The sequence below is a fragment of the Paramormyrops kingsleyae genome, chromosome 4 (assembly GCF_048594095.1).
Source record: "Paramormyrops kingsleyae isolate MSU_618 chromosome 4, PKINGS_0.4, whole genome shotgun sequence".
Taxonomy (NCBI): domain Eukaryota; kingdom Metazoa; phylum Chordata; class Actinopteri; order Osteoglossiformes; family Mormyridae; genus Paramormyrops; species Paramormyrops kingsleyae.
In genome coordinates, this window is record NC_132800.1 from 25,959,628 (window position 1) to 25,984,543 (window position 24,916).

The 24,916-nt window shown below is 46.7% G+C and overlaps 1 protein-coding gene across 2 annotated transcripts; it reads left to right on the top strand.

Annotated features, from left to right (window-relative positions):
- The first annotated feature begins 277 nt into the window (after positions 1–277).
- Positions 278–20,274, top strand: LOC111861151 (junctophilin-1-like). 2 transcript variants are annotated; one of them, XR_002842173.2, is made up of 7 exons: positions 278–983; positions 6,084–6,837; positions 14,363–14,481; positions 14,907–15,562; positions 15,898–15,994; positions 18,015–18,329; positions 19,583–20,274. XR_002842173.2 is itself a non-coding variant. In XM_023845508.2 (6 exons), the coding sequence occupies exons 1-5, from the start codon at positions 605–607 to the stop codon at positions 15,976–15,978; spliced, it is 1,989 nt and encodes a 662-aa protein (XP_023701276.1). In that variant the 5' UTR covers positions 278–604; the 3' UTR covers positions 15,979–15,994; positions 18,015–20,274. The 2 variants fall into 2 exon arrangements, 1 of the variants encoding a protein (XP_023701276.1); XM_023845508.2 differs by having other exon boundaries at positions 18,015–20,274.
- Positions 20,275–24,916: the final 4,642 nt, after the last annotated feature.

The following is a 24,916-nucleotide window of genomic DNA, read 5'->3' on the forward strand; positions in this document are numbered from 1 at the left end:
GTGCTTGTGCTGCTTCTTTTGCTGAAAGCAATAAAACGAGAATTGTGCTTACACGGCAGTGCTGACTATTAAAATCCACGCTACTTAGAAATCTCTGTGGCTCATTATTAACACAGGGGAAAATGAAATGCACGTCATGAGCCTGAAACCACACTGTCTCGCCGACAACATCTGATAGGAATACAATTTGCGGGTTAAAATAATTATTTGACAGCGGTCCTTCCTGTACCCCCTACTTAGCCTAATAGGGATGCTGGGAGGTGCCGCGGCTTTGACGTCAATAACAGGCAGTATCTTCTTTGGGGCTGAGGGATGCATTTCTCTCTCCCTCCCCGGGCGAGTGCGAGGGGGGTGATAAGCCCTGTGAAAGCCAGCTGCAGAACCGGCGTGCGGCTGTGACGGCTCCCGTGCGGCAATCAGAACTACATACTCATGCACACTCTCAGAATCACTGCTCCGAAGCCGTCCAGGTCGTACACTGATCGTCCTGGTTCTCAGGATCATATTTTTCCCCTTATTCTGGCTGTTCGTCGCTATTGGGTCCCGTGGGAAAATACAGCATCCAGGCTCTCCTGCGACGCGCGTCCATTCTAGCCTCTTCTGAATGACGGGCGGACGGTTCGACTTCGACGATGGCGGCACATACTGCGGCGGCTGGGAGGATGGAAAAGCCCACGGGCACGGCATCTGCACTGGCCCCAAAGGCCAGGGGGAATACGCCGGTTCCTGGTCCAACGGCTTTGAAATAATTGGAGTGTACACATGGCCCAGCGGGAACACGTACCAGGGCCACTGGGCGCAGGGCAAGCGGCATGGGCTGGGGGTGGAATCTAAAGGGAAGTGGATGTACCGTGGAGAATGGAGTCATGGGTTTAAGGGTCGGTACGGAGTCCGGCAGAGCATAAACACGCCTGCGAGATACGACGGCACATGGAGCAATGGTCTGCAGGACGGTTATGGCATCGAAACTTACGGAGATGGGGGTAAGAGCGCGTGGCGTCTGAAATTCTATGTTCACCGTGAAGCTTGTTATTATTGCTCGTATTAACACCATATCCACTGTAGTGCGACACTTCCATAACAGGGTAAAAAGACACCGAATGCTGTTGGCGATCATATTTATGGAAATAGACGTACACAACGCGAATGTGCTGCAAATGCACAGCTTGGCAAATATTTGTAATACTTGTTTGTTTAGTAAGTCAGGTGGCACGCATTGGTGCCAGATAGTGTGTTAAAATGACACCACGCAGCCTGGAAATATTACTGCTTTATCAACGATATGGAGACCATGTATTTTAGGGTTGTCTCTCCCAAGTAAATGTTGTCATTCGCAATGTTTGGATAACTTTTACTAGTTGGTATAATTGCCAGTCTGCCAGTTAGGTGCTTTAAACAGTGAGATCGTGTCTTCTCCCATTTATGTCAAGCCGAAATGTAGTGCACAGGATTGATTTGTTGTTCCGTGATATAAAACTCACTGCTGCCATTTTAATGAAGGAGTCCTGGCGGTCTGACTGTACATTATTGACAGGGTCGGCCAGGTCAGTCCGAAGCGCTCGCGTAGAGGTCAAACCTAAAAATAGCCGCATCTCCAGCACTTACAACTCGCCAACTTAAAAAAGCGCAGATCAAAATGAAAGAATGAGAAATATCCATCTTCCTATGACTACAGATTAGGGATCGGAGAACTCCAAAACCACATTCCCGGAATTACACGTGTCCTTATGGAAATAGTTTAAAGTTACCGTGCAGTTTAAAGGATCGGGGATGTAATGTAATGGCGTTGTTATTTTAGGATGTAAATTAAATCCATTTGGTTATCTTGCAGCAGCAGCTGTGATATAACTGCGTGGGTGTTTTCTTCCAAACGGGAATCACTGAAATTGTTTTACAAATCGAAGCAAATGCTACGAACCTCTCTATTAGGCTACTCTAGGGAATCCACTGTCTTTGAGATGAACAGGTGTACTTAATCTTCGACAAATATATTTATACTCATGTGATATGGAGCCATTTCACGCCGGCGTGTAAATAAAATAAATACAAGAAATACGATCAGTGATTTCATGTCCAAGTAAATTATAGGGGCTGTTTTAGGTACAGCAGTAGACCACGGCCCTTTGTCCCGCACGTAGCTGTGTAGGTGTCCAGAATTTGTTATTAATTTATATTTTATGGGTAAACTACAGCCATTGTCAGTTAACAAATACCTAATGGAATTTTCTAGGCAAACTGAACGGTAAGTTATTTATCTCCATTAATATAGTTGTCATCTAAGTATCTGCTGTAATAGTGTCTATATACCTTCTCAAATAGATACCACCAGATATAACTGATGGGGCGTGTTTAGCGGGGACACTATACGTTACGTTTTTTCGTTTTAATGTAAAAGATGCTGCACTGATTTTAGCGGAAGACCTTAATGTGAATTTAACATCACGAGTCGTGCACGTAGGCTTAGCAATGGTTTTAATAATAATAATAATAATGATAACTTGAAAACGCTGGAGTCACTTAAAAGAAGGTCCAGCAGTGGTTGGCCCCGAACCCCTGAACCTTCACCCTCATAGCTCATTAATCACTTCGCCCCCTGCTGTGTGTAAGGCAGACCAGCTGGCCGGGAGCGTCTTTTAGAAGATTGATCTGAACTGTACTTCTCAAGATCCAGTTGAGCTTAGATACTGTGAAAGCTTCTGACTTCTTATTTTACAAATCACAAAATCAGCAGTTAAATGCTTTCAGTAACTATTTGTTTGTTTTTGTTTTTTTTAAATGAAAAGGAGATTTACAATTAGCGTCATGAGTGGATGTGATGGGTTTTACGTTTTTGATGACACCGTGAGAGTTCCCCATGCTCCTGAGATGCCCTGATCCCGTCCATGTGAGATGAACATCACCATGTTCAGAATCTGCCTTCTGATTTAGTCTGGCCAGATATTCTTTCATTGGCTTCAAGTCAGTAGTAATATACTTGTCATCAGAAAATATATATTTGTTATTACAGCTCTCATTATATAAGGCGGAATTCTGCCTCATATAAATTTTAATTCTTTATTTTAGCCAAGTAAGTGTGCAGATTAAGTCAAAGTCATGCTGAACGTGCAGCAGATTAAGTTGTATGGGTGAAATAGAAAGTGGGACTTTCCCCCTAGTTCTATACTTCTTGGTATATTTCTGATATGTATCTGTACCTAACCTGAACATAAACTGCAGTCCTTTGAAACCCCACAGTTACCCCACCAGTATCTAAGCTGCAGTTCTCCAAAACCCCATCTGTACCCCACCTGCAAGCCAACTGTCCTCCTTCTAACCCTCATCTGCACAATAGCTGTAGTCCTCATAAACCTGTATCCCACTTGTACCCCAGTGTAGTGATTCTCATAAACCTGTATCCCACTTGTACCCCAGTGCAGCGATTCTCATAAACCTGTATCCCACTTGTACCCCAGTGCAGTGATTCTCTTAAACCTGTATCCCACTTGTACCCCAGTGCAGCGATTCTCATAAACCTGTATCCCACTTGTACCCCAGTGCAGCGATTCTCATAAACCTGTATCCCACTTGTACCCCAGTGCAGCGATTCTCATAAACCTGTATCCCACTTGTACCCCAGTGCAGCGATTCTCATAAACCTGTATCCCACTTGTACCCCAGCGCAGCGATTCTCATAAACCTGTATCCCACTTGTACCCCAGTGCAGCGATTCTCATAAACCTGTATCCCACTTGTACCCCAGCGCAGCGATTCTCATAAACCTGTATCCCACTTGTACCCCAGCGCAGCGATTCTCTTAAACCTGTATTTCACTTGTACCCCAGTGCAGTGATTCTCATAAACCTGTATCCCACTTGTACCCCAGCGCAGCGATTCTCATAAACCTGTATCCCACTTGTACCCCAGTGCAGTGATTCTCATAAACCTGTATCCCACTTGTACCCCAGCGCAGCGATTCTCATAAACCTGTATCCCACTTGTACCCCAGTGTAGTGATTCTCATAAACCTGTATCCCACTTGTACCCCAGTGTAGTGATTCTCATAAACCTGTATCCCACTTGTACCCCAGTGCAGTGATTCTCATAAACCTGTATCCCACTTGTACCCCAGCGCAGCGATTCTCATAAACCTGTATCCCACTTGTAACCTAGTGCAGCGATTCTCATAAACCTGTATCCATTTGTACCCCAGTGTAGTGATTCTCATAAACCTGTATCCCACTTGTACCCCAGTGTAGTGATTCTCATAAACCTGTATCCCACTTGTACCCCAGTGCAGCGATTCTCTTAAACCTGTATTTCACTTGTACCCCAGTGCAGTGATTCTCATAAACCTGTATCCCACTTGTACCCCAGCGCAGCGATTCTCATAAACCTGTATCCCACTTGTACCCCAGTGCAGTGATTCTCATAAACCTGTATCCCACTTGTACCCCAGCGCAGCGATTCTCATAAACCTGTATCCCACTTGTACCCCAGTGTAGTGATTCTCATAAACCTGTATCCCACTTGTACCCCAGTGTAGTGATTCTCATAAACCTGTATCCCACTTGTACCCCAGTGCAGTGATTCTCATAAACCTGTATCCCACTTGTACCCCAGCGCAGCGATTCTCATAAACCTGTATCCCACTTGTAACCTAGTGCAGCGATTCTCATAAACCTGTATCCATTTGTACCCCAGTGTAGTGATTCTCATAAACCTGTATCCCACTTGTACCCCAGTGTAGTGATTCTCATAAACCTGTATCCCACTTGTACCCCAGTGCAGCGATTCTCATAAACCTGTATCCCACTTGTACCCCAGTGCAGTGATTCTCATAAACCTGTATCCCACTTGTACCCCAGCGCAGCGATTCTCATAAACCTGTATCCCACTTGTACCCCAGTGCAGCGATTCTCATAAACCTGTATCCCACTTGTACCCCAGCGCAGCGATTCTCATAAACCTGTATCCCACTTGTACCCCAGTGCAGTGATTCTCATAAACCTGTATCCCACTTGTACCCCAGTGCAGTGATTCTCATAAACCTGTATCCCACTTGTAACCTAGTGCAGCGATTCTCATAAACCTGTATCCCACTTGTAACCTAGTGCAGCAATTCTCATAAACCTGTATCCCACTTGTACTCTAGTGCAGTGATTCTCATAAACCTGCATCCCACTTGTACCCCAGTGCAGTGATTCTCATAAACCTGTATCCCACTTGTAGCCTAGTGTAGCGATTCTCAGCCCATGGGCCACGACTGAAATTTGGGTCACGGCAAGTTCTGAAAGGGTCGCGGGGCAGAGTTTTATATGTAAGCATTTTAAAACTAGCAAGCTCCTGTGCTGATCCACGATCAGATTTCCCATCCCCAATCCTAGTATTAACCTATATAAACGGGTTCTTGGGTCTGCAAATGCTTAGGGCAAAACTAGTGAACACTGAACCAATCGAAGAAGCCAAACGACAGATGCTTAATTTACAATTCACTGCCACATCTAATCAGATTTGTCTGATAGGCATTGACTGACGTAAGCTGCAGAGTGTACTGTGCGCTTGATCATAGCATTAATTTAAACCTATACTTGATATAGGGTCGCGACTGAGCTGGCATGGTAAAAATTGGGTCGTGGTGCAAAAAAGGTTGAGAACCACTGCCCTAGCTGTCAGAAAAAAGGGTACAAATTTGTACCTTTCCTTGTCACTGGGGCTGTACGCTCAAGGGTCTGTCAGCTGTACCCTTAACTCTAGGTAATTGTACCTTTTAAGGTACAGAAATGGAACATTCCTAAGGTACGAACATCAATGGTACAAAAATGTTCCTCAGAGTTCATTTCTGTATCTTAAAAGGTACAATTACCTACAGCTAAGGGTACAGCTGGCAGACCCTTGAGGGTACAGCCCCAGTGACAGCAAAGGTACAAGCTGGTACCCTTTTTCTGACAGATTAAACCTGTTTCCCACCTTCCCCCCAGCTGTAGTCTTCCTGAACCTGTACCCCACCTGTAGTTCTCCTAACCCTCACCTGTCCTCCATCTGCATGCCTGTTCCTTAGCCCTACCCTGTTCACATGGTAACTCTGGCCTCCGCCCTTCTGACAGGTACATACCAAGGTCAGTGGATGGGCGGCATGCGTCACGGCTATGGCGTGCGGCAGAGTGTCCCTTACGGCATGGCGACAGTCATCTGCTCGCCCCTCCGCACCTCACTGGCGTCACTGCGCAGTGAGCAGAGCAACGGCAACGTCCTCCAGGAACCGGCCGTTGACACCCCAGCCAGTGGCCGGGGCGGTTTCGTGCTCAACGTGCACAGCGACAGTGAAGTCGGGGTCAAGAAGAAGGGGCTCTTCCACCGGGGGGCGCTGTTCGGGAGCCTAAAGCAACTGCGCAAGTCTGAGTCGCGCTCCTCGCTCTCCAGCAAGCGCAGCTCCGCCCGCAGCGACGGCACCATGAGTCGCATCAGTTCCAGTGACGGCAACTCGAGCCTGAGCTACGGTGAGGGCGCGGAGGATGAGCCGGCCGCCGCGGACAACGTGGACGCCACCACCACCGAGGCCTACATGGGCGAATGGAAAAACGACAAGCGCAACGGCTTCGGCGTCAGCGAGCGCTCCAACGGCATGAAGTACGAGGGCGAGTGGTTGAACAACCGTCGCCACGGTTACGGCACCACGCTGTTTCCCGACGGCACCAAAGAGGAGGGGAAGTACAAAAACAACGTGCTGGTGCGCGGCATCAGGAAGCAGCTCATCCCGCTGAAGAACCCCAAGACGAAGGAGAAGGTGGACCGGGCCGTGGAGGGAGCCAAGCGCGCAGCGGCCGTAGCCAGAACTAAAGTGGAAATAGCAACTTCCAGGTGAGTGGAGACAGGCTGGACCAGCTAAATGCCAAATGCAACAGAGGTTGGTGGGGCCTTGGATGTGGAACTGTGCAGACCTTGGATTCCCAGCATGCTTTGCATGAGAAGGCATCTTGTGTCTACTTTGATTTCCCAGCATGCTCTGAGGTGGGAGATGTATTGTTTACTTTGGTTTCCCAGCATGCTCTGTGCAGGGAGCTCTCTTGTATCTGCTTTGGTTTCCCAGCATGCTCTGAGGTGGGAGATGTATTGTTTACTTTGGTTTCCCAGCATGCTCTGTGCAGGGAGCTCTCTTGTATCTGCTTTGGTTTCCCAGCATGCTCTGAGGTGGGAGATGTATTGTTTACTTTGGTTTCCCAGCATGCTCTGAGGTGGGAGATGTATTGTTTACTTTGGTTTCCCAGCATGCTCTGTGCAGGGAGCTCTCTTGTATCTGCTTTGGTTTCCCAGCATGCTCTGAGGTGGGAGATGTATTGTTTACTTTGGTTTCCCAGCATGCTCTGAGGTGGGAGATGTATTGTTTACTTTGGTTTCCCAGCATGCTCTGAGGTGGGAGATGTATTGTTTACTTTGGTTTCCCAGCATGCTCTGAGGTGGGAGATGTATTATACCTACCCTGCTTTCACAACATCATTTCTTATTCTGTAACTGGGAGATATGCTGTTACTATCTACGCCAAATGCAAATGTGGCTTTTCTATGCACTTTTCATGGCACTCCAGCAACCAGAAAAAAACCTCACACTGGTCCATTTGGACTGGTGCGCTGCTGAGGTATCTATCCCCAATATGGCTAGACTCAGGTTCTCATGCCTGAGGTGGTTTGTCAGGTGGTGGGTGCAGCAACGCACCGTAATCAGCACATGCTCCTTACCTCTGACTTGTTTTAACTCTACAGTAGTTAATACAGTACTGTACAACAGTACTCAATCAAAGTTATGCCCATGTAGGTCATGCTCAAAAGAAAGTGGAATCTGGATGCATTTAAAGTCCGTGAGTGGGAATATTCCCAGTTTCAGACTAGCCCCAGCACACTAAGAGCCATGGTGTAACATTTAATACAATAATAGCAATTTTTTACATATTCATAACTTACTGCACAACAGAATTCTGTGGAAGGACCACACTCCACCATTAAAGGATTTCTAGTACTTACCATGCATTTTCTGAGAAAGGATCTGGAGCTTTATGAATTTTAAACACTTACTACTGTGCATCTATTTGATTACGAAGGGAGGGCTTAGAGACAGAGATGGGGATTTGGGCTGACAATGACAATGACAGACTTTTGCATGACACACATCTAAATCCCCTTTATGACACACAGATTAGGGAAGTGAAGGCGTCCGGGGGTTGAGGGGGGGTTGGGTGGCGTGGGTCTACATTACTTTTGACTCAGTGTGTACCTAAAACAGTTGACTATACAATCATTAAATAAAGACGCAAAGACTGTGAATGCTTGTGATGATGGCATCCAGTGGCAGAAAGTGACAGCGGGTGACAATATGTGCTTCGTTTGCCTCTGTCCTGCCTCATGCTGCTCTCCTGCACTGTCACCTCTTCGTTTGCCTCTGTCCTGCCTCACGCTGCCCTCCCGCACTGTTACCTCTTCGTTTGCCTCTGTCCTGCCTCACGCTGCCCTCCCGCACTGTTACCTCTTCGTTTGCCTCTGTCCTGCCTCACGCTGCCCTCCTGCACTGTCACCTCTTCGTTTGCTTCTGTCCTGCCTCACGCTGCCCTCCTGCACTGTCACTTCTTCGTTTGCCTCTGTCCTGCCTCACGCTGCCCTCCTGCACTGTCACTTCTTCGTTTGCCTCTGTCCTGCCTCACACTGCTCTCCTGCACTGTTGCCTCTTTCCTGAGCAAAGAGACTATTATTATCATAAGCCAGGCTCTGACTTTCTCGGGCAGGATGTTGAGTGAATCTTCTAGGTCTATCTGTGATTAAGGAGTAAAGCAGCACAAGGAACAATCGATGCTTCCCATTAGCCTGGAGTACGGAACCCCCCCCCCCCTCCCCTCAGCCACTGGTATAACACTGAGACACTGAGACATTCTGACCCACTGATACCCACTGATGAATGTAGCCACTGATACAGCTTCAGTTACTGAAACTGTCTCATTTATTGATTTGACCTCTAGTGTTTCATCCATAAAACGGCTGGTTACTATCTGGGCCACTGCCACATACGATGCTTCTCCACTGGCATACAGGAGCCGTACCCGAACTGTACTGCCAAGAGAGGCTAGTTGCAGCGCGGTTCCGGTTCTCTTCGGTTTTCCACTGCAGAAGGGTCGGCTCGGTAACGGCGTTGCCAGGTTTGGAGAGCAACCGTGACGTAAAAACTGAAGTGACGCTTATTTACTGTTCAAATGGTATGTATAATGATTTACTATGTGCTAATTTCCTCATTTTCTAGCACATCTGTGAGAATCGCCATGTTATGTTAGCATCAAATGCTAGCGGGATTAGCATTCACTTGCATAAATTTGCATTCCGAATCCATTCCGTTCAGCTGTTCTATAGCACTTTTTTAAGCAGTAGTTATGAAATTTTCAAGATACATCGTGATGCGTGATACTACTAATAATGAATAATATATAGAACATAGTCTTCTTTCCTTCTGATAATCTATGGGCAGAACATCGGTATCTCCGTGCATTTTGACCAATCAGATGGCGGTGATGTAACCAGCTCAGTTTGGTCACGCTTTCGGCCTTGCTAGTAAGCTGGTCATGTTAGCGCGGTTACAGTTTGGGTACGGCTCGCAAACTTCGCCATGGAAAACTGCCAGCTCATGATTCGACTCCGTTAGAACTCGGTTCTTAGTGGCAGTGGAAAAGCTGCCCACTGATACCACTGCAGTCACTGATATCGCCACTGATCCAGCTCATCATCTTCCCATGTCATATATCTGCTGATAAAGGCCCACACATTACCTCAGGCAGGTTCACTGGTTCATCCACTCATGCTGGGTGATTCACAAATGTAGCGCTCATTGTAAATACGTTTCTTTGGCCATTTCGAGAAACAACATTGATTAGCTAAGAGAGCATAAGCTTGGGAAGTGTCACTCCAGGACCATTGAACGGGGCGGGGCGGGGGGGTCGGCGGAAGTGCATGGCTGTTGAGAGGATTTACTCAATCCCGCATTCAGTCTGAGTCTGGGTGTCTAGTGGAGACAGACTTTTAAACCCATCCAATCGCATTGCTGTGATAGCGAAGTACATTACATTTCAAATCCTATTACTCACATTTGCACATTAGACCCCAGTGAGAATTAAGAACTGTAATTCCAGCTGTGATCGTCCCTGGCGGCAGACGGTTCATTCCAGGTGTATTATTGCCACTTACAGCTTAATGGATGAGGCTGGCAGCCCTACACAGTCGTGCACTATGGCACTTGTGTTTGTGTTTGGTTGTATTTATGTCTGCAGAATCGAACACACACATTGTCCTACAATATATGAGCAGTTGTTTTAAAACCTCTTTGCATCCTCCATTATCTGTGTAAAACTGTAATACAGAAATAATAGGTTTACCTGCAGTTCAATGACACTTAAGCGGGTCACTGAAAAGTTTTTGTCTTCCTGTGGAGGGAATGTGTGTGGCAGTTACCAGGTGTCTCACAGCGACATGGGTCATGTGACGCACCCCCCATCCCAGAGTCCCAGTGGATGAGCGTTGCCATGGTGATCGCTCACTCATCTTATTTGGTCTCCTCTTATGCTAATTGCTTGTTCTTGGTCATCTATATATGTGTTATTCTGATACATTAATCAGTAATAGTTATGCAGCTTTGCTGATGCAGGGTACGGGGAGTTAGCTTTTTATTTTGCCTTATATATGGACATAACTGTTCACCAATATTTTAGAAAATTTATTGTTAATTGCAATTTATATAAATAACACGAACCCATCTTTCCATTATCTTGGACAAGGGCAGAGGGAGCCTGGACTGTAGGAATCAGTGGGACGCCCTGGACTGTAGGGATCAGTGGGACGCCCTGGACTGTAGGAATCAGTGGGACGCCCTGGACTGTAGGGATCAGTGGGACGCCCTGGACTGTAGGGATCAGTGGGACGCCCTGGACTGTAGGAATCAGTGGGACGCCCTGGACTGTAGGAATCAGTGGGACGCCCTGGACAGTAGGAATCAGTGGGACGCCCTGGACTGTAGGAATCAGTGGGACGCCCTGGACAGTAGGAATCAGTGGGACGCCCTGGACAGTAGGGATCAGTGGGACACCCTGGACTGTAGGGATCAGTGGGACGCCCTGGACTGTAGGGATCAGTGGGACGCCCTGGACTGTAGGAATCAGTGGGACGCCCTGGACTGTAGGAATCAGTGGGACACCCTGGACAGTAGGGATCAGTGGGACGCCCTGGACTGTAGGAATCAGTGGGACGCCCTGGACAGTAGGAATCAGTGGGACGCCCTGGACTGTAGGAATCAGTGGGACGCCCTGGACTGTAGGAATCAGTGGGACGCCCTGGACAGTAGGGATCAGTGGGACGCCCTGGACAGTAGGAATGAGTGGGACGCCCTGGACAGTAGGAATGAGTGGGACGCCCTGGACTGTAGGAATCAGTGGGACGCCCTGGACAGTAGGAATCAGTGGGACGCCCTGGACAGTAGGAATCAGTGGGACGCCCTAGACTGTAGGAATCAGTGGGACGCCCTGGACAGTAGGGATCAGTGGGACGCCCTGGACAGTAGGGATCAGTGGGACGCCCTGGACAGTAGGGATCAGTGGGACGCCCTGGACTGTAGGGATCAGTGGGACGCCCTGGACTGTAGGAATCAGTGGGACACCCTGGACAGTAGGAATCAGTGGGACGCCCTGGACTGTAGGAATCAGTGGGACGCCCTGGACAGTAGGAATCAGTGGGACGCCCTGGACAGTAGGAATCAGTGGGACGCCCTGGACAGTAGGAATCAGTGGGATACCCTGGACTGTAGGAATCAGTGGGACACCCTGGACAGTAGGGATCAGTGGGACACCCTGGACAGTAGGGATCAGTGGGACACCCTGGACAGGATTTCAGGCCACATACATACTACAGGAAATTTACAGAAAACATGGAGCCTAACTGCATGTCTTTGGACCAGGGCAATAAACCCACACAATACAGGAAGAACATGCAGGGGCGGGATTTGAACCCACAGCGCTGGACAATAAAACTTGACTCATTATTTATGTAATTACAGTTTTTTTATGGTTCTCTGTCTCACTCCTGCCTCATTTTTTCCCACCCAAATATCTGCACTGAGTTAGCCAGCCTGTGTGTGGGAGTAGCCTATTGCATTGAGTGACATCTGGGGGTGGGGGGTGGGGGGGGGCTGCTCTGAGACATGCAGAGCTTGAGGGGACATCATATGCAGGGATGAAATTCAAGAACGGGCTAATTTTAGAGGTGTGCTTTACTGGACACCTCTTCAGTGAGGAGCGGGCCTGGCTGGGGGGTGGGGGGGAGGAGGGAGGGGAGGGGAGGGGCTCCCACTCCGAGCTACGTCCCACCGAGAGCCACCCGGCCAGGGTACTGGCAGGTCTAAATGGACCTCACCTTCTCCAATGTCATGCCACCCTCTGCATCTTTCGAGAGCAAAGGACCTGGAATAAATTAGCATTAGTTTTTTGTGTTTTTAAGAAAAACGGTATTTGAGTTTCAGTAGCAAAATATCAGTGCATGTGCTGTACATATTTGCCTTATTAAAATGCATTTCAGCAGGTGCTTAAATACGATCAAAGACATACACTCTTGGAAATTAGCTTAGTTTTGATTAAGATCATTTTAATAAATACTGTTGTAATAATGCAAAACATTTTAAGAAAAGGGCAGACGACAGGATAGGTGTGAACCTTTCACGTTGTACTTATAAGAGGAAGTAACAGTGGGCATGATTTATTTTTCATCAAAAGCTATGCAAAATTAAATATTGTATTGGAATAAGCTAATAATCCAGTGGGATCCACTAGAATGCACCAGGATTGGCTGGTGTTCCACTAGAATGGACCAGGATTGGCTGGTGTTCCACTAGATTGCACTGGGATTGGCTGGTGTTCCACTGGGATGCACTGATATTGGTATTACTACTTTGAATTATAATAAAATAGTAAATATAGTATAGTATAGTAAATCAGGACTTATTGGAAGTTCTTCCTAGTATTGTCTGTCATTAGGCCACCAGTTGCTGTGTGTGTGATGTGTGATAGTGTTCTGTGGTATGTGTGTGTGGCATTTGCTCAGAGCTTGTGTGTTTATGTGCATGCATGCATGCTGTCATACCGCACCAGTGTGGGGACTCCCTTTGTCGCTTAGTGCTTGTGTGTTTATGTGCATGCATGCGTGCTGTCATACTGCACCAGTGTTGGGACTGCCTTTGTCGCTCAGTGCTTGTGTGTTTATGTGCATGCATGTGTGCTGTCATCCTGCACCAGTGTGGGGAATCCCTTTGTCGCTTAGTGCTTGTGTGTTTATGTGCATGCATGCGTGCTGTCATACTGCACCAGTGTGGGGACTCCCTTTGTCGTTCAGTGCTTGTGTGTTTATGTGCATGCATGCGTGCTGTCATACTGCACCAGTGTTGGGACTCCCTTTGTCGCTCAGTGCTTGTGTGTTTATGTGCATGCATGCGTGCTGTCATACTGCACCAGTGTTGGGACTCCCTTTGTCGCTCAGTGCTTGTGTGTTTATGTGCATGCATGCGTGCTGTCATACTGCACCAGTGTTGGGACTCCCTTTGTCGCTCAGTGCTTGTGTGTTTATGTGCATGCATGCGTGCTGTCATACTGCACCAGTGTGGGGACTCCCTTTGTCGCTCAGTGCTTGTGTGTTTATGTGCATGCATGCGTGCTGTCATACTGCACCAGTGTGGGGACTCCCTTTGTCGCTCAGTGCTTGTGTGTTTATGTGCATGCATGCGTGCTGTCATACTGCACCAGTGTGGGGACTCCCTTTGTCGCTCAGTGCTTGTGTGTTTATGTGCATGCATGCGTGCTGTCATACTGCACCAGTGTGGGGACTCCCTTTGTCGCTCAGTGCTTGTGTGTTTATATGCATGCATGTGTGCTGTCATACTGCATTAGTGTGGGGACTCCCTTTGTCGTTCAGTGCTTGTGTGTTTATGTGCATGCATGCGTGCTGTCATCCTGCACCAGTGTTGGGACTCCCTTTGTCGCTCAGTGCTTGTGTGTTTATGTGCATGCATGCGTGCTGTCATACTGCACCAGTGTGGGGACTCCCTTTGTCGCTCAGTGCTTGTGTGTTTATATGCATGCATGCGTGCTGTCATACTGCATTAGTGTGGGGACTCCCTTTGTCGCTCAGTGCTTGTGTGTTTATGTGCATGCATGCGTGCTGTCATACTGCACTAGTGTGGGGACTCCCTTTGTCGCTCAGTGCTTGTGTGTTTATGTGCATGCATGCGTGCTGTCATCCTGCACCAGTGTGGGGACTCCCTTTGTCGCTTAGTGCTTGGGTGCAGGCGGCTCACCTCCGCGGCTCCCTTCCCCCTCCAGGACGGCACACGCCAGGGCCAAGGCCGATGCCGCTGACCAGGCTGCCCAGGCCGCCATCCAGGACTCCTTAATTGCCAGAGCGATGGCCAAGGAACTCTCTCCGAACTTCCACCAGCCAGGTAAGCTTGGGGGCCCTTAAGGGCAATGGTGGGGCTTACAGACTTAGAGGTGAACCTTCACTGCTGCAATTCAATTTCTACATTTATTAGGATAAAAATTACTGTCATATAACTAGGTATCCATTTGGCAGTTCTGGGAACATCCTAAATGTCTCTGGACATGAAAGACTCCATACGATTCAGTGACTGATATAGGTGTTCTGTCAGGGTCCCCATTTTGTGTCAAACACAACAATGTCAGGCATTGAAAGAGGAATATTCAAGGTATTCTGTGCCCTCTCATTTCAGAGATCTGGTAGCTTAATTATTTCAGTCTGTGGTGCAAAAATTGCATTTGTATGAATTATGGGCTGATTATTTAAAATCATGGCTTGGAAATGTTGTAGGTGTTATGAATGATCTCCTGATATGCATGATCTTTTCAGGCCCTGATTATGTCAAACAGAAGTACAGTGAAACTGAAGAAATCACAGAGGTTCCCAAGGAGAAGCCGAAAGCCAAACCGGCTTCTGATAGCCCCCATTTCTACCGCAAAGGAACCACCCCCAACCACTCGCCCACCCACACTCCTCCACCCTCCCCCCGAGGCAGCCAGAAGAAGCAGCACCAAGGCGGGGGCCTGCTCAGCAAGCTGATCCGAGAGAACAAGCCCTCCAGCGCCAGCCAGAATCCGGATGCCGTCATTATCAAAGCGCCACCTAAGGAGGTGAGACTGGAAGCCCCGCCCCCAAACCCACCCCGGAGGACGGAACCAGCACAGGTGAGCAGCCCAGGTAACGGGCAGATTCTCAGACAGTACCACAGCTACCGAGTGAAGACCGTGGTGAAGATCCCGCCAGAGGAACCCGTGGAAGAAGAGGAGCCAGTCCAAACGAGCCCAACCAGCTTGGTAAGAATGCCTCCGCCAGCCGTCAGGTCCTTCCACACGCCCACGCCCAAGCCTGTGCCTGGGAAGCCAGCGCCCCCAGAAACCAGAGTGGAGCTGAAATTGAAGAAACAGGAGTCCTTGAAGCCAAAGAGTCTCGCAGAAACCAAGAAGGCTAGCATGGATGTGCCCAGCGAGAACACAGAGGAGGAATCGGTGAGTACCGGGGGGGTGGCTGAGATAAGTGTGTGGGACAGGCGTAGAGAGATGACCTTTGCACAGAAGGGTCTCCAGAAAGGGCAGCATTTGACCAGTAAATATGCATTAATTATCCAATCCATTGGCGCCACAATGGCATTTGCAAGCAGTCACTTTAGCTTTGTTAGCTTCCATTGCATTAGCCACATTGAGATATAAAGGGCTACCAGAGTTAGCTTCAAGGTTCTACTGTTCCACAAAGAAATCATTGATCCATTTCCTAGCCACTTCTCATGGGACTTTTCTGAGCAGATATTTCTCCTGAACTTCTCCCTCCTGTTCCACTTCTGCAGGGTCCAAACTCTATTTTGGTCGCCCTCGTGATGCTTCTGAATATCGGCCTAGCAATTATTTTCGTGCACTTCCTGACATGATGGGTGTGCGACTCGGGTAAGTGCTCATGCCGCATCGCATATGGAGACATGTATGCAGCGTATCTTTAGCTCGTGGTGCTGCTGTTCGCTAAACACAGTGTATCTTTAGCATGTGTTACTGCTATACGCAGCATTTCTTTAGCATGTGGCGCTGTACCCGTAGCCTTTCTTTAGCATGTAGCGCTATCTGCTAAACGCAGAGTTTTGTTAGCATGTGGTGCTGCTATCCTCTTAATGCAGCGATTCTTTGCATGTGACGCTGCTATCCACTAAACAAAGTATATCGTAATGTGTGGTGCTGCTATCTGCTAAATGCAGTGTTTCTTTAGCGTATGGTGCTGCTATCTGCTAAATGCAGTGTTTCTTTAGCGTATGGTGCTGCTATCTGCTAAATGCAGTGTTTCTTTAGCGTATGGTGCTGCTATCTGCTAAATGCAGCGTTTCTTTAGCGTATGGTGCTGCTATCTGCTAAATGCAGCGTTTCTTTAGCGTATGGTGCTGCTATCTGCTAAATGCAGCGTGTCTTTAGCGTATGGTGCTGCTATCTGCTAAATGCAGCGTTTCTTTAGCGTATGGTGCTGCTATCTGCTAAATGCAGCGTTTCTTTAGCGTATGGTGCTGCTATCTGCTAAATGCAGCGTGTCTTTAGCGTATGGTGTTGCTATCTGCTAAATGCAGCGTGTCTTTAGCGTATGGTGTTGCTATCTGCTAAATGCAGTGTTTCTTTAGCGTATGGTGTTGCTATCTGCTAAATGCAGTGTTTCTTTAGCGTATGGTGCTGCTATCTGCTAAATGCAGTTTTTCTTTAGCGTATGGTGCTGCTATCTGCTAAATGCAGCGTTTTTTTAGCGTATGGTGCTGCTGTGCACTGAATGTGCCGTTTCTTTAGCATGTGATGTTGCTATCGCGTTTACACAATTTCCACCGAACCATGGCCCATGCTGTGATCCCATTGGCCCAGAGGGACAGAGGCTCACATTGTAATTGGCTGTAGAAAATAAAACCTCAACAGTGAAAACTGATGGAGTGCTCATGAACCATCTAGTTCTGTTTTAATGTGTAGCATAGCTACATTAACAACAGAGTTTAATTTGTTTGACCTCAGCTTACAGTAACCACCCGAGGTTCGCCTGACAGTACACAGATAATACAACTTGAATGACAAAAATTGGCTATGGTGAAAAATAGTAACGATATTGAATGAAATAATTGACTAACCAATGCTTGTTTTTCAATCTATAACCTTATTCATTGTATTAACAGAAGCAAACAAAATGCTATAAATGAATGGTGACACTTCTGTCTGAAATGATAAGCATATTAACCGAAATGACAAAATAGTTACTTTAACACAGCGGTGGCCAATCTTATCCGCAAAGGGCCGGTGTGTATGCGGGTTTTTGCTGCAACTCCCTAATTAGATTACTAATTAGAGGACTGATTGGCTGAAGAGTCGTCACACCTGGGTTTGAACAGCTGACCTACAGGTTATCCCAAAAACCTGCATACACACCGGCCCTTTGCGAATAAGAGTGCCCACCCCTGCTTTAACTAAGGTTAGTCAACCTGCGCCTGGCACAGACATCAGCTCTGATTTCTGTACAGGTAGGTCTAGCGTTACAGACTGGCAGCCTGGAAGATGATGAATTACGGAGTTGTTTGGGTATAATTATGGTCTATTACTTGTCTAGTAAGAATAACTGTGAAATAAACATTATGAATGAAAGCGTCAATTATATATAATTTAGAAATGTAAAAAATGGACAGAGTTGTTACCAGTGAAGTTTGCAAATGTTAGCTACTGAAAATGAGTGGTAGGTCACAGCTAAAATGTTGTTACACAGCTGGGGGCGTGGTTTGCTGAAACTGGGTTGGAAATAGGGTACACGCATTGCTGTCTGCTAAACGCAGCCTATCTTCAGTGTGCAGTACTGTTGTCCAGAGCTTGTTTCTTCAGTGTGCCTGCATGAAACGTCCTTGCAGCTGAATACTGGTCAGGATAGTAATCGAGCCGTACAACCGCTATCACCCTTCAGTTGGAGTCGCCTTTTAGAAACACTGAAGCAGGCAGAGGACGGACGCTCCGTGGCGTGTGGGCGGCCGAGCGCTGGGGAAGCCGAGCAGCTGATGGTCGTCCCGGCCGCACACACGCGCAGCTCCTCCCCTCGTCTGGATGTACTGCACGCCCAGGAGACGCCGTGTGACAGAGGCCGACAGCTGCTGGGCTATTTCACGGCGTGACGCGGCGGTGGCCAGATATGCCAGCGGCTGCCAGAAGGAGACATCGAACGCACTCAGATGTGCCAATCATCAGGCTAAGCCCCGCCCCCACAGGGCGGTCCCTCCCCCAGGTCCTCTCTGAAATCAGGATACTCCGATATGATATGCATGGTAGTTTTAATAGCTTTATGTCTTGTTTCTGTTGGCCGTTAAGTAATATATTTATTTTGCTTGGATTGTGATCAGTTTAAATAGTCATCTTTTGTAATAATCAAAACAATACATAAAATATTCTAAATATTAATGAAAGTGCAATATTGAAAATGGTTTTTACATTTGGTCAATGACTTTATCATACCCTATAATATTTGTTTTCAAATTAATTTATTGTACAAAAACCATTGGTGGAAGGCAGCTTTCTGGTCACATTTGATTGGCTTTCGCAGAAAGCACGTCTTCGGTGGTATCTTATTGGCTCATTTGGAAGGCAGCTCTGTAGTGCTGTTTGGTTGGTCATTATGTGAAGGTGAAGTAGCTTTGTACTGATGTTTGATTACCTCCTGTGAGAAGCTCTGAGAGGCTGCCTGGCCAGTCGTCACAGAAAGTAGTTTTGAGCTTCTGCAGTGAGGATTGGTTGGCTCATTTGTACGGATTGTTGGCCTGCCTGTAACCCAGGCAGGAATCTGATATCTTAAATATTTGAGTGAATTTAAATATTGCAAATAAATTGTCAGAGTACGTTGTAACACAGGCAGTAACTGTCATGCATGGAATTTTTGTAGAATGATTAAATATCGCTTCTAGTGTTTCATCAGGAATCTGAAAGGCAGGTAAGCATGTAGGTGAACTTCAGAAAGCCCTATAGCTCAGGACTGGTCCTCATAAGCATGTTGTGAGGGCGGAGACTCGCTATTTCAGTTATTCCAGGAACGTGGCGGTGAACACGTTCAGGGAGAGCCACATGGTGCGTGAAAGCTTCCACAGATCCCATGCCTTTACAGTGTTTCACTGCACTAAAGTTTACCTCAGCAAAAAAAGAAAGAAAAAAATAAACTATAGTCCTCAGATGGGAAGAAGAGTTTGTCTTAATCGTGCCGTGTGTGTATGTGTGTGCGCGTGAGCCGTTGGACTGCCGTAATCTTTAGACAGGATTTCAAAGTGCATTTGGTCTAGCTGTTGGTACAGCTTGGCTTGTCTGTGAGCTATTCTCACAAAAAGAATAGTTTATACATTGTATACAGAGTTTATTTAAATAAAGATTATTTTACATCATATAAAAAGTGTAGTATACATAGATATAAAATATTTAAACAAGGGCTTAAGAAAGCTTCTCTGTTCTTATGCTTCTATTTAATTTATATTTTTTGCATGGTTTATTTTTCAGTTAAATGTTTCAAGGTCTTGTGGGAAGTCTTTGCCAGGAGGTACTTTCGTAGCGCCTGTAGCGTGTAGCCACTAGCCGCAAGGGCAACGCCCATGCAGTAATGAGAGAGCAATGCCACCTGAAGAGGGAGAGCTACCGTCTGGACGATCTCACGGAAGCCACCGCGATGTTTCACACATTTAAAGCACACTACTCTAACTGCGATGAGCTCTGATGTCATTGCGCGTCTCACTATTTAAGCAGTCTCTTCACAATGCTCTGTACATGGCTGTCTTGTTTTTTAATTAATTTGAACCAGTTTTCTCACAAAAGTGCTGTAATTGTTAAGAAGTATTTGGGCTATTTGTTTTTTTGTTTTTTTTTAAATAATTGCACATGTTGCTGTCATTTATACATAAAATATATAGAATTTGTAAAGCATTTTTACAGAGCACAATCCCAAATCTGTTGGTATTTTTCTAAATTATCAATTATTGTATTTTAGCTTTTCAAATAATTTGTTTATAATTGGACAATGTATTATACATTTCATTTGACTATAACAACCTTGTTTGTAATTATACACTATGGTTTTATATATATATATATATAAATATATATATATACACACACACACACCACATTTTGAACTTCAACCAAATGTCTTTAAAAATCATACTATTTGAATAAAACTGCACCACTGTCTAAAACGACTCGATGAGCCATTATGTGTTTTCTCGCCGTTCTGCTCTCTGTTCACGACCATGGGACGCCGTCAGGGCTGTTCAGTCTCTCTCCCCACGTCCGCGTTGCCTCACCTCCTCCCCCGGAATGAGACATCCTGAGGTCAATGGGCTCCCCATCGAACAGCCTCCCTGCCAGGCAGAGCCTCGAGCCAGTACCGCTCCAGCGTTGGCGCGGTTACTGTGGCAACCTCGACCCACCCGCTGGCAGTCCGAGGTGGCAGCTTGGCTGGTGGGGCTGTGATGTGCGTCGCCATGGCACCCAGTCCCACGTGCGGACGACAGCCAGAAATTCTAATTGACGTTCTAGCGGTCCCGTGTCGTGAGGAAACGCAAGCTGTGCGCCTGCCTCAGACAGACGAGGTTCTGAAACGCGCGGCGGGAGGGAGAATGGCGCTCCATTCGTCACCGGGCCGGTTTAGCCCACTTCCCGTTGGCTGGTTTACCGACTCCCGTCGGGCGAAGGCAGGTGGTGTCGGATGGCACATAATCATCCTACTCTGAGTGGGCTTGTTTTCCCAAAGCTCGGCTCACGCACATGCCAGACTAAGAGTAGCGCACAGCGGTGCCCGTGTCTCAGATTGATGTCACTTAAACCTGAAGATCCCCTCAGCCAGCCATCTTTCTGCTGAGGCCCTGAACAGACGGGCTTGTGCTCCTTGGCCAGACCTCCCACGGCCCTAAAATTAGCCCGCTGCTGGAACGCCGAGGGCCCGTCGTGCATGGCCAGCTCGCCGCAGACCGCCATGACAGCTCCGGCAGAAGTGAGCCCGCCCGCTTCCATACGGGGCACACTCAACAGCAACACGACACCAGCACTGACCTTAAAACGCGTCAGCAATATACAGTATGTATATACCTTGGCTTTATATAGCTGTCTACAGAGCCACTATTCTGCGCTTGTATATTACAGGAATTTGGTACCATTCATCTCACAACCTGCATAGTCAGCACAAAATAAAGGGAAGTCAGGAAAGTGATGCTTTCTGTCGTGTTGCTTCATATATACAGCTGTAAAATAACACATTCCACCGTATCATTACAGACTGTGCTATACGATGTGGCACAGAAACACTGAACGTTTATTCATAATCTCTTTGAGAACCTTAGCTGAAGTTTGGTTAGAATTAACGGATTAAAAAAATCATTATCATCTTGAAATAGGAAGTAATATGAAGACAGAAAGTAGGGAGCCTCTGTTGATAGATACTACAGCAGGAGATGCAGAAACATTCCCAAAAAAATGGAGAATTGAAGAGAACTGCCTGCGTAAGACAGACATGGAGGACGCAGGAAGGCTGTGGTGTAGCTCACACAGCTGATATCTTTGTTGGAGATGTGGGATTTAGCTTTCCTGCCAGTAATGGGGAGGGTTTCAACCTAACCCTAAACCTAACCCTAACCACGGTGAACCAGATGGAGCGTAAAAGCTGATGAGGTCACAAAGGTAAGATGGAGCTGTTTCCTCAACAGGTCTGTAACCCACAGGGAAGCCTACAGCGGCAGCGTGATAGATGCTCTGAAGCTCACAACGAGAAACGCAGCAGGTGTTTTGGAGAAGCCGGAGAGACCTAATCCCTGTTTTTTTTTAGTTCTAGGAACGATTACTGAACATTACAATTAAGGTATGGAAACGTTCAGTGTTCAGTTTTCCTGATGTTCCCATGACATTATCCCACTATTACACATACTTCCACAGTAAGGTAAATAATACGCAAACAAATACAGATGCTTAACGGCCTGCCTCTTTAATGACCGGCTAGAGCAGCCTTTAATGACCAGCTCTCTAACCAGTCACCTCAGTGTTAAGCATCTTATCTCGCATCACTCTTTCTCAGTCTCAGTCTTGTTCCTGTAGTCAGTCAATATTCACAAACTCCAAGACTGCATATTTTGTCTAAATATTTATACTTTATCGTGCACCCCACAGTACAAGATGTCGGTGAAAATAAATAAAAATGATTACCTGCTACCTGTAAACATTTATAAATATATTAAAAATGTTATAAAAGGTACAAAGGTGACATTAAAACAATATCTAGAGATGGTCGACACAAACCAACAACCAGTACAGTACGCTTGAAATATCGGTAACGGGCAGCTCCTCGCTAACTGACCAAGTCGTTTAACGACCTAGTTGTAGGAACAGAACTTGGTGTTTAAGTGAGGAGTGTCTGTAAAGAGGCGGGTAGAACAGGTGATATTGTTAATTTACATCTATGAGGTCATAGGTCCAAGGCTGGATGGTGTGTTCACAGTATACATATATAACACCTGTATAAAATATTTTATTGTAAAACAATTTTTTCAATATTACTTGTGTTAAAAGGATGCTCAGGTAATCATGCCATCATTGACAGAACCTAAAATGTAAAATGCGGAAATAACATTCCTTTAACGTTACAGTAGGAACGTTCTCTGCCAACTTTGAGAAGACCATCACATAATATTGGCTGAAGTTCTGGGAACGTTCCCTGTTAGTTGGGATGTAGCACAGCTGAACTCCATCTCCAGATAGCTGCCACCCGAAACAACAGCTCAGCTGAACGGTGGCAGAACGTGTGTCCAGATATCTCTGAGGATACAGGGAAAGAGTCCGTCTGACCAGGTCACAGATGTAATGTGCTGGGGACAAAGATAGATTAGCTTATCTGGGGACTCTAGGTTGACATCAGCATGGACACTTAGGTCTTGCTGATTTAACCAACCGTCGCTTTTTCCCCCTGGTGGGGCCCCAGGCTACATCTTAGGACAGCCTCTGCATTAACTTGCCCCCGGCTGAGGAGGATCAGTTCTCGATTGAGACCAAGTTGATATGTTTAGGATGATTTTGAGTTTGCAGAAGAGTAAAGAACAGCCAAGTGCTCTACAAGAATGTAGAGCACTGTCATATTTTAACGAGATAATTAACTGCGTCCCTGCCAGCCTCTGTGCCCAGTATACCCAGTTCTATAGGGTAATGTTCATCTCTGGCACAGGTGAGGTGACTGAGATAATTAATCCAAACCTCTCTAGTGGGGACCTGACATCCAACCTCTGATGACTGTCTGACCCAGCTTTCTCAAAAAAGCTTGTTGCTTTGGATGAAAATATAATATAATCCAATAGACCAAACCATCTAGGTTTCAGGGTGTGACATCCAATGGTCTGAATTATCCAAGAATCTAACATGCAACCACCTGTCATCACCTTCTTAATACAGATAGCACACTTAATAAAAGCTGTTTGCTTTTCGTGAGACGGAGAGCTCTTTAATAAAAGGCGTTATCTTCTCCATAATACAGAGAGCCCTTTAAGAAAACTAATTACAGACGCTCCTCCACTTACGAACGAGATACGTTCTGAACGGCCGTTCGTAACTTGAAATGTTCGTAAGTCGTTATTTAACATCATGTTAAGGGTATACGTGAATACAAAGAACTAGGATGCCGGGAGTTTGCACGCTACACTGCTGCATGGCGGGAGTAGCGGCCAGAAGTCATATTAGGTGGGACTGGTGCGCAGAAAAAAAACATTGATGTTGCGGACAGGAAACGGGAGCCCAATGAACACAATTTGGACTTACAGTGCTCTTCGTTCGTATGTCTGAAAGTTCGTAAGTTGAAAGTTCGTAAGTAAAGGAGCGTCTGTATTTCCTTAATGCATGTATCTGTTCACATTCACATTCATTTAATGAAAGTTAGTGTCCTGCCCCAGTGCACAGTCTTTTAATGAAATCGACATTTTGCCTGCTAGTAGAGATGACCCTTGGATAAATGACTCTATCCCCAGAGATGATTGACAGGCTTAGGAGGTCAGGACACCAGCTTCAGCTATCCCAGCAGCACCTGCCCTGCCCCGTCAGCCACTGCAGGGCCCAAGCCAAGTCACCATCGTCACCTGGCCCCAAGTCCTGCCTCGCTGAGCCGTTTATATATAGAACATAATATCATGGGTATTGATGAGAGTGCCGCTGCAAGTGTTTTGGCGTCTAACGGAGGGGTAACAATTAGAACCTCCTTTAAGGATCAGTTCAAAAACAAGTTGTGTATGAGAATGGATTTTATGTCCCTTTTTTCCAGTGTCGGAAAGGCTTTGCAGAGGTGAGAAAAGATGCCAGTGAAATATTGATGTGTGCATGGGCTTATGGGTCTGCTGTAGGTATAGGGAGGATACTGTAAAGGCCTGCATATAGATTTCAGCCTCATTCCTCACAGAGATCCAAGCTTGCAGAAGGAATGAAGACCACGTTACTCCTGCCAAAGAGCTGGATCGCTCAACTGGTTAGAGATCACTAGCAGCGTGCTGACAGGTCTGGCTCGGCCAGATTAATTCTTTGGGGCAACGTGTGGCTCTGGGGGTCAGGGCTTCACGCTGTAATCGCATGGGTGCTGGTTCAAATTTTAGGGCCAACGTACTGATTTCAGCATTGGACCCTTGAGGAAAGAACTTTACAACAATTGCTCCAGGGACTGGCTGACTCTACTTTCTCAGTTACATATAACTTTGGATAAAAGTATCTTCTAAACAATTAAATCTATTGCATGCTGATGCAGGTCAGGAAAACTACATTTGAGTTATTTCATTTAGTAGAGCCTTCATTACCAGCGTCCTTCAGAGGTAATCTGCAGGG

Excerpts from the sequence above, each read along its gene's own strand:
- LOC111861151 (XM_023845508.2), top strand. The coding sequence starts at position 605 with ATGACGGGCGGACGGTTCGACTTCGACGATGGCGGCACATACTGCGGC. Across the intron at positions 6,838-14,362 it reads GTGGAAATAGCAACTTCCAG|GACGGCACACGCCAGGGCCA; the intron begins GTGAGTGGAGAC and ends TTCCCCCTCCAG. Across the intron at positions 15,563-15,897 it reads AGAACACAGAGGAGGAATCG|GGTCCAAACTCTATTTTGGT; the intron begins GTGAGTACCGGG and ends CCACTTCTGCAG.